Consider the following 13,186-nt stretch of genomic DNA (forward strand, 5'->3'; position numbering starts at 1 on the left):
AACACAAACATACAGTTAACAATTAAGAATAAAGCATAAACACATCAAAACAATAAGGATACAACATTACGGTCCAAACATGTGGGTGAAAATAAATGAATGAATGAATAAGTTTATTGGCCAATAAACTTATTGCTTTTCTGTTTGCTTCTCTGCTTACTAATTCTTACTGAATTCACTTTACAACAGGTTACAGAATGTGTATCTGTCATTTAGCCTGCCGACGAATGAAAACCAACCTCAATGGAGAACAGGTAAAAGGAACATGTGCCTTCTAAATGTTCCTGGTGATTTATTCTTACTTAACAATATATAATCATTAATAAAAAATAATTATTAATACTCTTTAAATCCTGCCTTCCCACTTTTCTACGCTGTTTTCATTTGTGAAAATAAGATACACTGCTGAAATAGATGTTCTCTGCATTTTCACAACAATCATTTCGTAGACCAATGAAACTACTGTAATTATCTAGTGTGAAAGATTTATTCTCGGGTGTGAGAATAAGCTTTCAACAGATCATTTGTCATCAGTATAGATATCATGGATCAGACAATTATCACTAAAACAAACTACAGTGGGAAATTCATGTCAAACAGATGTGACAAAGTTCTCAGTGATGGGACTTTTGATTTAATGTACATTTCTACTTCCAGGTTCCAGTGCGGATTGGAGCACACTACCATTGCATTGTCTGCTCAGCCACGATTGCACGGAGAACAGACATGATCAGTCACATAACACGGCATTTGAACAAAGGAGATACAGAAGCCAGCTTCACTGGAGGTGCATGAATTGTGTTTGGATGGCTCGAAATGTGGGGAAATTGATTATCTTTGAATGCACTTTTTCCAAAATGTATACTTGAAAACTATACAGCAGCTAATGCCCGAGCAGCTATCTCAAATCGACTGAAGCTGACCAATCTAGGTTAACACAGTGGCCGTCACGACGCTGTGCCCTATCAGTATTTCTGGGCTCAGGAATTAAAACCTCAGCCGGACCTCTTGCTGAAGGTTACTGTTCAGTGGCTGCCCAAGGCAATTGTATCCATACTGATGTCGGTTCAATGCATCATACTTTATTGTGAAAATCAAAAAAAACTGCAGATGCTGGAAATCTGAAATTAACATGGAAAATGGTGAAAATACCCAACATTTTAGGCAGCAGTTATGGAAAGAAAAACAGTGTTAATATTTTGGATTGAAACCCCTTTGAAAAACAGGAAAAGCGAGAAAACAAGTTGTTTTACAGATGCAAAGAGTTTTGGGGGGGGGGGGGGGGGGGGGATTAATCAGACAAAGAGAATATTTCAAAGGCAGACACAAAATGTTGGAGTAACTCATCGGGACAGGCAGCACCTCTGGAGAGAAGGAATGGGTTATGCTTCGGGTCGAGACCCTGGAAATGGAATTAGGATCAGCTGTATTATCCTTGAATCATGAATAGGCTTTAGGTGCTGGACATGCCACTTCCGTTCCAATCTTCTGCTGGCGCGTAACAAAGAAAACTGCTGGAGGAGCCTCTTGTGTCTCCATTCTGCTGGCACTTGGTGTTTGGAGAATTACTTGAGATACCAAAGCACATCTTTGGAAAATAATCTGTGTTAAAATAGCTCTGGTTCGGGAGAGAGAAGTCTGATAAAGAGTCTCGACCCCAAAAGTCACCTATTCCTTTTCTCCAGATATGCTGCCTGACTTGCTGAGTTACTCCAGCTTTTTGTGTCTATCTTTGGTGTAAACCAGCATCTACAGTTCCTTCTAACCCAAAGAATGCTTACTTGGCTCATGAATTTGTAGTTCATTGGGATGCCATTGAAATACATGAGCTTCATTCAACAAGTAATATTTTCCATTATCCTGGTGTGCAGAACAGTTAATAATGTAGGGCCCTATCTTTCATGTTGTTTATATAACCAGCTAATGAAAAAGGATAAGCAAAAAATCTCCTAAATTCTTTGTCTTCAAAACTGTGCTTCATTTCTTCTACTTGTCATTCTCCATTTCAGCCACTAGTGGGCAATTGTCATCCATTGAAGTGATGAAGGAAGTTGACACTGATGTTCATGTATTTCCAAACCACACAACTCCTCAAAAAACAGATTCTTTCTTTAACCCTAAAATGAAACCTAACAGGTGATGTATCTGGCTTGTTATTTTAGCTTCATTTTTCCTATTGTATTAGTTCAGAAGTACTTTTTAACAGTACTTCGCACACAGTAATTCAAGTAAATTTATCAGACAGCTGACTAAACATATCTTTTCTACTTCAATAATATGTTATTTTTAAATTAATATGGCTTATAATTTGCAATATAATATTCTGCTTTGAATAATCCATTATAAGCACCGGTTTTCTCACTTAATTTTTTAGCTTTCGATCAATCATTTTCTGCCCTTGTTATGTCAGTGAATAACTTTAATAAATTACATTGAAGATCTCCATAAAATGTCTTACTCTTGTGCTATTTGTATTGCAGACAACTGATATTCTGCACTCTTGCAGTTCTGACTCAAGAGCGCAAACCTCTGCAATGTTTAGATGCATTTGGAGCTACAGGTTAGTGATAACTGTAATTTTCCACTACGCTTGATGCTTTACGCTTAATCATGTATTGTCTTTCCGCTGATGTTAGCACGCAACAAAAGCTTTTCACTGTACCGCAGTACACGTGACAACAAACTAAACTAACTTGTGCTTATTTTTATGCCAAGAGGTTTTTGACCAATATTTAACCAATTGCTTTCTCTGGATCCATCCCTACTAATTACTCTGTTTGCTACCAATATGATCAATTCGGAGACAGTTGGTGAAATGAAGAGAACTGGGAACCCATCCACATTTTCCAATCTGTTCCTTTGCAAATTGCTTGGTTTTGGCTTGAAGTTGGAACAGCAGGCACTATCCTCATGAGTATTTTAGTTATTTTCTTGTACTACTAATCTGTGTACTCAATTAGAAGTACTTTCTAATGTATCAAATTAAAAGATCAAATTGCCCTGATCCCAGCTGGTTACATTTTCTCTGTGGATCCCAAGATGTAGAAGTGGCTTGGTAGAGGGAAAGTTCCATCTTCTTGAAAAATAGCACATTTAAATCCTTCAAATTGAGAAGATACTTTGATGTTTTATGTTCAAGTAATTGTGTTTAAATGATATGTTACTGCCATCTAAATCTAGACTGACTTGAACTTAAAACAGATTCCTAGTTTTTAATATTGGATATCCTTTATTCTGTTTGTTTGTGTACATCTGAAAACGTTTACATACTAATGATCTTGTAATTCTCTTACAAGTCTTGCAGGTAATGCATTGTTTCCAGCATTTTCCCCCTGTGTATCACGTTACTTTATTGGTTTGTGGAAATGTATTTATGGTTAGTTTTTAGTTTTTTTAGCTGGGACTAAAAAGTTTGTCGCAAACTTGTTTCGAAATAGTTGATTTTGAGCTAAAATCCCACTTGAGAGAGCTCTGAATGTGCTCTGATACTGATAAGCTGCTGCATGTTCAGAGGTGCTATCTTTCAGATGAGCCATGAAACTAAAGCCCCTTTGCTACCTCAGTTGGATATAAATATGTTTAGGAAAAACTGGCGTGGTCCCCATTGTACAGGGCAATGTATTAGTTAGTATCGTCACAAATGATTATTGTTAGTTATAATTATTCTGCAGTTTGTGAGATCATGCTGTTTTCAAATTACTGCCATTTTGCATGACTTCATGTGCCGCGTGGCATTTATTGCCCACTCCTAATTGCTCTTGAATAGGCTGGTTATCTGGGCTGGGGTGTTCAAGAGGCAGTTAAGAGTCAATAGCTTTGCGTTGAGTCTCGGGTTACACACAGACCACTAAATATGGCAAAGTCATGGGAGTAAATGGGTTTTTAACTCCATTTGCTAGTTTTGTTGTCACCATCACTGTTTCAGTTGAATGAACTGAAAATCACCCACCTGTTGAGAAGAGTTAAAATTCACTGCATTATTCGGCCAGGCTTCTGGTTTACTCGTCAGTAACAAAGCTAGCGTTTTTTCCTACATTATATTAGTGAATGGGCCGTAAAGGCACTTTGGTCGCTGTAAGGGGGTGTGGACGTCTTGACATTTTGAAAGGGACTATTTGGTCTTGCTAATCCGTCTTTCTTTCTTATTGATGTCATTACAGCAAAGCAGCCAGAAAGGATTTGTTTCTGAGGGTAATACAGGAATTGATGTTTTACTTATAGCTTTCATTATTAATCCTCTGGATGTGGAATTTTTTGATATAAAAAATATTTTATCAGATTAAATGAAGTATGAATGAGGTAACGGTAGTCAACTGATTCGAGCTGAAACAGGTTTTTATGGACACTGTTTGCTTTCTTAATTCTAAGAAATGGTTTCCAAATTTTCAATTAACTTTATAGTTGCTATTACATGATTTAAGTGGTGGAGGAGTTATCACCAGCAGCAACTTTTATGATTTGGTCATTCGGGCTGGCCATCAATCTAAGCATCCTACGTTTGATGAAACTCTGAGATCTAAAACTCTTCAAGACTGCAGAGAGGAAAGAAAATCCATCAAATGATGCCTTCCCTGTTCTCAAGTTTCCTCGCAAATTTTTATGTCCAAATAGTTATTTTAATTTTTCTGCACTTTTTCATAACCTGACATATTTATTGCTTAAGGGAATATGCCCTGAATGCAACTGAGCTAGTTTTGCTTCCTTGAGTTGATCAGAGAGTGGTGTTGTCCACAGACGTGAGCTAAATGTCGAACTCGCACCATCCATCCATCGTGTCCTCGTCAGGCTGCTTGGCAATACTGTTGCTATATCTCTACTGATGAAATAAAATGGGTTATTCTGCTATTCTTGCAGGGATTATGGGGTTGCAGTGGGCCAAGCACCTTGGCGATGCTGTGAGAGTCACCATCAATGACATAAACGAGGGCTCTGTGAAGATGATTGGAGAAAATTGTCACCTAAACCGAATGAAGGTGGTGATGAACAGAAAAGAAGAGGAGGAGGATGAAGATGAGGTTGAGGAAAATGAGGAGACTTTAGGTACTATTGAGGTCACACAAATGGATGCCAATGTACTCATGCATTTGAGAGCTTTTGACTTCATGTGAGTGAAACATCATAATAAAAAATACTTTGGAAATTAATATTTCATTAACTGTTCACTTACTTGAATGCATATTAAACTTTAATTTTAGGTCATAGAAACTAATAGTCTCTACTTGCTAGAATACTTCTTTCTTAAGAAACACTTGGATTTTATGGTGAACTTGGTGCTGTAAAATGCTGGAGCTGCAATATATTTATTTTATATAACAAAGCAAGCTGTGAGCAACATTGCCAGGAAAAGTCAGGAAATAATGCAATTTGATACCATCCAATCTGGAATCCCACAGAGTTCCGTGTAGGTGTCTTGAAACATTGTTAAAAAACTAAATGCTACAGGGGTTGAAGGGACCTAAGGAAGGTGGAAGACAACATGAGCTGATCCAAAATAGAGAAGCACATTGAAAATCTATTCACTCTTGGCTTTACCCATCAGAGCATATCCTGATATTGATATTACTAAACGAAAAGCGAGAAAAATAGAACGTGTTAGTTAAATTTACAGGTCAGTTTGGTTATGAAATATCTATAATCCTATTCGATGCCCTTTTTGAAGAGAGAATGTCCAGCAGATTAATCAATATACAGGTGCTCCTCAACTTACAATGGGGTTACATACCGATAAACCTATCGTAAACCGAAAATGCAAGTCGAAATGCATTTAAATCACATGGCTGGAAGCGAGCTGCGGGTCGCTGCCGTTGCCCAGCGTTTGCACCATTGTCAAGTCGAAGTACCATAAGTCGAAGCATCGTTAGTCGGGGAGAATCTGTAAAGACCGAGCTGATTCCAACTCATAAAAGGAAATAAATATTTAAGCCATGCTTATGTGGTCTTAAATATACAATCAAAGGAGAGAATTGCTTTAGACAACCTACTAAATTTCTCTGCAGTAAAATAATCATTCTGACTAATTCCCTGAAGCCTGGTGAGGGATGGAAAGTTACTGCCCCTCTCTAAAATCTTAAACACTTGTGTGATCTCATAATTTGCAAATGTTCACAATAGCTGTAGGGACGGAGAAAAGTTATCAAGGTTTGTTCAAAAGTATAACAAATGAACAATGGACTGGAAGATGAGCAGTTTAGCAATAGTCTTAGAAGTCAGAAATAATGACATGTATAGATTTAAATATTTTGACAAACTAATAATTATCACTGGACTTGCCAAATGCTGTGGAAAAACAGTGTTGACAGGGTAGCTGCAGATGAAGGAAAAATATTTTTATTGCCGACAGATGTTGCCTGTTCTGGATCTGCCTATAGTTTTAATGTGAATTTCACTCTGCCCTGTTGAGCTTAAAGTGAGTTAACTACAATGAATACCGTGTGTATGTCCATTTCGATTATTCATGGGATCAAAATTGTGTCTTGAGGAGGTAGTAAATATAGTCATTTGTATCTGTTTGCATTGAAAGTAATGTAAGCTTTGTAGATCGTCTATTTTTAGTTGTCATGTTAGATTTCTGGAACTTGAGAATTCTTTGCTGCATAAGTCTTCAATAATACAGTAGAAGTCATTTAACATCCGTGAAAATCTGTTGGTTCTGTTAACCATTTTACAGTCTACAAAACACAAATATAACAGGGTACATATTGAGCAGTGGATGTGCTAATGCATTATAATGCCATTACCAGAAATTTAAATTCACCCCAATCGGTCTGAAAATAGCTAAAATGGCTGCAGTTCAATCCTGGTTGAAGCTATAACTTTGAGAATGGCTTTCACTGTTTTTTTTGGAACTGTGCATTCCATTGGTGGGAAAGGGTAAACAATGAATTACTGGGGTGAGGAGACTCTTATAGAAGTAGAAAGGCTTGGATAGAGTGGACGTGGAGAAGATGTTTCCACTAATGGGACAGTCTAGGATGAGAGGTCACAGCCTCAGAATTAAAGGATGTTCTTTTAGGAAGGAGATGAGGAGGAATATCTTTAGTCAGAGGGCGGTGAATCTGTGGAATTGTGGAATCTGTGGAATTCTTTGCCACAGAAGAATGTGTAGGCCAAGTCAGTGGATATATTTAAGGCAGAGATAGATAGATTCTTGCTTTACAAAGGGGTCAGCGGTTGTGGGGAAAAGGCAGGAGAATGAGGTTAGGAGGAAGAGTTAGATCAGCCATTGGCTATATTTAAGAGGGGGTTAGATGTGGCCCTTGTGGCTAAAGGGATCAGGGGGTATGGAGAGAAGGCAGGTACAGGATACTGAGTTGGATGATCAGCCCTGATCATATTGAATGGCGGTGCAGGCTCGAAGGGCCGAATGGCCTACTCCTGCACCTATTTTCTATGTTTCTATGATTAAATGGTGGAGTAGACCTGATGGGCCCAAATGGCCTAATTCTGCTCCTATCACATGATCTTATGAAGTACCATGTTTTGGTGTTTGATCATTTAATTGCCAGCATTACATTCTTGCTTACCAGGCTCTATTCTCTAGATGACCTTTACTAAACCCGTATCGTACTGCCCTTGAATCTTTTCCAGCCATGTTTTTGTTCATTGTCACTTCTTGTTCTTTGGCATCTCAATGCTTTGTGTGAAGTGCAACCTCCATGTTCATTGACTTAAAGGTGCTTTAAGATTGTATATTTGTAGGGCAAAGTACATTCAGAAAAGGCCATCTGGCCTGACCTATCTTCCATCTTAAAGATGGAGTGTATTAGGAGAAGCTGCAGGAGTACATTGCTGTGTAAAATGTAATGAAAATCTCTTCCGTCACGTATCAAAGATGGCAGATATTACCATTGCAACTAACTGAATATTATGCATGTTTTTGTCTTGGGACAGTCATCTTGATCCATTTGGAACAGCAATAAATTACTTTGATGCTGCCTTCAGAAATGTGAGGAATCTTGGAATCGTTTCTGTGACATCCACTGACATTAGCACATTGTACTGCAAGGCCTTAAATGTCACCATGCGCCACTATGGTTGTAATATTGTCCGGACAGAATACTATAAAGAAGTGGCAGCCAGAATGGTCATTGCTTCTATGGCAAGGTAATGTGTTGACTATTTATCTTTTGCAAAACACAAGATTTTTAGAGAGCACCTCTCAAGTAGCTTTTCAAGTTAAGAATAGTCTGATAATATATTTACCACTTTTTTTAGACTAAATATATCTCGGGAGCAAATCTTTTCAAATCAAAACATCTTTTTTTAAAATGTGCTTTGATTTCAATAAATAAGCAAGCTCACTGGTGTACACATCCTCTATTCCTCAAATGTGAATTTGTCTACTAAATTTTATTTCAATTGCCCACATTCAACAACAGAGCTTTATTTGTCATTCGGTACCAAGGTACCGAACGAAACTACATAGCAGTCACACACAAAAAAGAACACAAGACACATGACCCCAACACAAACGTCCATCATAGTGACTCCCAACACCCCCTCACTGTGATGGAGGCAACAAAACTTCCACTCTCTTCCCCACGCCCACGGACAGACAGCTCGTCCCCGACCGACCCGCACAGTCCCCGCAAGGGGATGGAAGTCCCCGCGGCCGAGTCGCACCGGGCGCTGAGACGTCTCGCGGCCGAACCGGGCGATGGAAGGCCCCGCGACCGAGCTGTGACCAAGGATAGCATTACATTCGGTGTGAGATGCGTCAAAACTCAACTTATTTGTACCAATATGTTCCCTGTTCCACATGTTTAACTCGTGTAGGCATATTTAATTTGTTTACCTGACGTTTGTTTTAGGCAACTGCTGATGTGGAACCTATGAGGATTGGGGTGCAGTTCCCTCTTGATAGAATCCAATTTAATATTGGACATCTTAACACGAATGGGCTGTTTGCACTTTGAGCCTTTTCTGCCATTCATTGAGACCTTGGCAGGTCTGTGATTCAATCCCGTGTGCCGCCATTTACCGCATACCATTTGCCTGCAAGACTCAAGATTATAAGACTACTAGACCAAGTGGACCCGTTGGGCCCAAACCTCTCCTGCATTGGTGCAGCACCCCCTCAGCGAATATAACATCTCGTTGTCATCTCTTATTATAATTTAATAAGAGATGACAACCAGGAAGCCCCAGGAATTAGAATATAATTCTGGTATCTTCTTTGTAATATTTGACGGAGCATTGGAAAGCTCTGGTTTAACCGCATTGTTCACAATAACAGTGCGATTGAACTTGTGGTTTCTAAAGTTATGCCTTTAGTCCTCTTTATCCATTGACCAGAATTTGCTTAGCTTTTATGATTTTCTGCACCTTCAACCATTTCTAGCTTTTCATCGTACATAATACTTTCCATTTTATATCCATATTTGCGAACCGAGAGCTAACAATCATTTATCAAAATGTTACCTGTTTGCATCATATTATTTATTGCTGTAGTTTAATGCTGCCAATTGCATGGTGTATGTGTTTATGCCAGAGGCAAATTTGGATATGTGGCTTTCTCTCCAGTCATTTAGGCATTGGGTTCAAACTTTTGGGATTGAGTGGAAGCACAAGGATCAAAATTATTGGTTCTTCTATGTGTGTAACTGACTGCACAGAGGCCACTAAACAGATGCAGTGACATGAAACAATATATTATTTCTGGTGTCATTGTTTGCACAAGGTTCTACTAGATGTACATAGTTTGTGAGAATATGAAAGTAGGACCTAACCTAAGGGATGCGGTCCATCTTAACGTTAATTCAAGGATTCCACTTGGGTCTGTGATCGATACGCCAAAGGATCCATTGTCCTCCGAGCAGATATTTTTTTCAACTGATTGGCCATCCCAACACTTGCACCAATGTACTTGAATACCATAGCATCGTCCAATCTGACTTCTCTTTCTGCCCCAGCAGCTGCTCCATACTCCCAAACAAATGTCCCAAAACATTTCCTCCTGGTTATTTCATTTCCCAGTTCCCACGAATGATTATTGTACACACAGTCAATTATACTTAAATAAACATTGCTTTATCTATTATGCAATACTTTTATGCAAAATAATTTGCACTCTCTTCCTTTCTCATGCCAACTTCCTTTTTCATGAATGTATAAAATAGACTATCTGAATTGTGATTAATTTATGCAAAGCAGGAGCATAAAATAAAGGTCATTGAGCTGCAGGCAAGTGCAACTAAGCACAAGAAAAACCCATTTGCTTTTAAATCCATGCTTAAAAATGTTTGCCATTGTGTTGCTGGGAGGATTAAACATGTTTACAACTGGAATACTATCTGTTACAGCATTATCTTTAAAGGCAGACCATGTTAAAGTAAAACAGAAAGAAAATGAAATTGTGAAGAAACTGGATAACATTTTATCAAAACAATTTCTAATAATTGGTACATATTAGATTGAAATTGAATCCTATTTAATAAAAGCAAAATATAGTAAGATTATATTTAATGTTTAAAGCAAAACTGCCTTCTATACCTAGAACTTCAATATTTTAGTAATTGAAAATTGATTTTTATAGTGAGTGAAATGCAGTAATAACCATTTCCAGAATATGTCCCCACTGAGGAAAACCAGCTGGGCATTTCTGAGCTTGAGTCAGCTTTATGCCCCTGAAGTGAATTCTGTGGATGGGTTGCGCAAGATAATTCTGTTCCCTGTGTAATGTGCTCTTTTGTGCCATTGCAGAAGAACTTGGACTATGTTTGTTGAGACTACCTTATTTTTGCAGTGCAGCATCAGATTGGCATGCCTTCCAGGCAGTTCAGTCCATTGTCCTTCATTGTCCTTCATCCCCACAACCAGTATGAACTCACTCCTGACATGCCATCTTCGTATCCAGACCCCACACGCTGACTTTGAGCTAAAATTGTCACCATCCCCTCAGCCAATCTATTAGTTTTGCAGGAATCCACTTTTCTCCCTACTCCCATTGCCCTCCTGCCCAACCTCCACCCCACATCTCCCATCCCCTCCAGTTCTTGTTCCGATTACATTTCTTTCCCCTTCACCACCTCAAATCATCTAAAACATTGTTTAAAAATCACCAAATCTTTAGACTTTAGAGAAATAGCATAGATACAGGCCATTCGGCCCACCGAGTCTGTGACGACCAGCGATCACCCCGTACACTAACACTATCCTACATACAAGGGACAATTTTACCGAAGCCAATTAACCTACAAACCTGTGCGTCGTTGGAATGTAGGAGAAATCCGGAGCACCCGGAAAAAACCCCATGCAGTCACAGGGAGAACGTACAAACTCCATATAGACAGTACCTGTGGTCAGGATTAAACCCGTGTTTCTGGTGCTGTAAGGCAGCAACTCTACCGCTGCGCCTCTGTGCCACAGTATCTATTGAATATCCCTAACCTCTCAACACTTAATTTCTTATTCTATTCCAGTAATTAATGTGTCAGTAAATAGTTTTAATATCTATATTCACTGGGTGAAGCTTAGGTACAGTACGGCTTCAGATACAGCCGTCATGATTTAAGTGTAAACCTAGTCAGCTTCATGCTGGTGATGAAGGAGCTTTGATCTGAAATGTTAATGCTGTTTCTCTTTCCTAAAATACTGGCTGACCTGCGGGGTTCCAGTAAATTTTTTATTCTATTTTATTTCATTGTAATGCTGTTACCTTTAACTTGATCCTTTAGTACTTCATACAAATATGTTCCCTTCAATCTGACTTACCGCTATTGATCAGGTGAACATGAGCGTATGTTACATCAGTTTTATAGATTACATCAAATTTAGTCCTAGGTCTGTCCAAGCACCCTGATCAGATTCAGTTACCTATTTTTCTGTTGCAACTTTTAAACAGATTGTTTTTTAGATTTCAGATCTTGGTGTGAAAGGGTCCAAATGTCTCAGAATTTGTCGATGGTTCTTCACAAGCTCTGGTTACATTTGGCTGATCAGGAATTTAAAGGAACTTGTCGGTCATGGGGCTGCAACATTTTTAGTAAAATTATAAATAATTTTATCATTTTTTTGATCAAAAGCTTTTGACTAAGAATTATAAAGTACAATATTGCCCCAGGGAAACAAGCCCGTTGGCTCTCCATATCTGTGCTGACCACAATGCCACTTTAACTAATAAACTAATTATTGCTGGCAAATAAAAAGAGAAAGTGGAAAATAGCATGAGAGGTATAAATAGAGAGAAGATACATTTTAAAAATTGGCAAGTAAAATGATTTCAGAGTATTCCCAAACTTTTACCATTGTATGGAATTTGGCATTACTTTGCTAATGTTTGTCATTCTTAATTAGAGCCATGGTAGTGATTTGAAATATGGTGCCATCCATTCATTTTGTAACTGCAAGATCATTTTTCATTGTTTTTAATACAATTTTTCAAGCTATGCTAAGAAATGAAGATGAAGTGTTAAGTGCGTTAGCATCCCTTTGGCTTAGTTATGTATTCTGATATACTGGCTTCACTACGTTGTTACATGTAATGGTACCGTGACATTAGTGTAAAGTCATCATTGCATCATGCATGTCAGGTAATGTTCTCAATCAATTAAGACGGAACAGCTTAGATCCAACGACGGTTTATATTTGCTGTAGTACCTTTCTCTGTGTATCTGGTAAATGAATAGCATGTGTCGGGTATATCTTTTCCTCCATTGCTTTGCTGAGTTATCTTTTGATGTTTATCTGCAGGGCGGCGGCACGCTGCAATAAGGGGATTGAGGTTCTGTTAGCCGTAGCTCTGGAACACTTTGTTCTGGTAGTGGTACGGGTGCTTCGAGGTCCTTCCCAGGCAGACGAAAGCCTGAAGAAAATCCGTCGCCTGATCCATTGTCAATGGTGTGAAGAGCGGATCTTCTACAAGAAGTGCAATATGCTCGAAGGTAAATCCCTCTCAGCAACAATCTATGCAACCAACATGTTTAAATATATTTAGTTGTTTTCCATCCACAGAACCAATACAGTGTTTATCGATCTGCTGATCAACAACAATGCTATTGAATGTTGGTGTCCTCACAGGTCCTAGTAACATTAGAACTCCTCCTTTATATATCATTGATGATCTGAATAAACAGTAAACTTTTATAAATGGCAGAAAGTTGATGCTCCGACATTTGTTTAAACTTCCAGCCCTCTTGCAAATATTGACCAAATGGTAAATATATTTGAAATACAGACACAATAAATA

At 38.5% G+C, this 13,186-nt stretch overlaps 1 protein-coding gene across 3 annotated transcripts in view; it reads left to right on the forward strand.

Moving 5' to 3' along the window:
* The window catches only part of trmt1l (tRNA methyltransferase 1-like), a 42,819-nt gene that overhangs the window by 10,849 nt on the left and 18,784 nt on the right, over positions 1 to 13,186 (forward strand). For all 3 annotated transcript variants that reach the window (XR_013547800.1, XM_078407601.1, XM_078407603.1), the window contains exons 5-11: positions 190 to 254; positions 658 to 787; positions 2,010 to 2,136; positions 2,481 to 2,560; positions 4,855 to 5,104; positions 7,891 to 8,103; positions 12,691 to 12,881. Coding sequence is in view for 2 of the 3 variants with exons in the window: in XM_078407601.1 (XP_078263727.1) it covers positions 190 to 254; positions 658 to 787; positions 2,010 to 2,136; positions 2,481 to 2,560; positions 4,855 to 5,104; positions 7,891 to 8,103; positions 12,691 to 12,881 (1,056 nt within the window). In the remaining variant the exon portion in view is untranslated. The remainder of the gene's footprint in view (positions 1 to 189; positions 255 to 657; positions 788 to 2,009; positions 2,137 to 2,480; positions 2,561 to 4,854; positions 5,105 to 7,890; positions 8,104 to 12,690; positions 12,882 to 13,186) is intronic.

This window comes from Rhinoraja longicauda, chromosome 11 (genome assembly GCF_053455715.1).
Source record: "Rhinoraja longicauda isolate Sanriku21f chromosome 11, sRhiLon1.1, whole genome shotgun sequence".
In the NCBI taxonomy this organism is placed as follows: domain Eukaryota; kingdom Metazoa; phylum Chordata; class Chondrichthyes; order Rajiformes; family Arhynchobatidae; genus Rhinoraja; species Rhinoraja longicauda.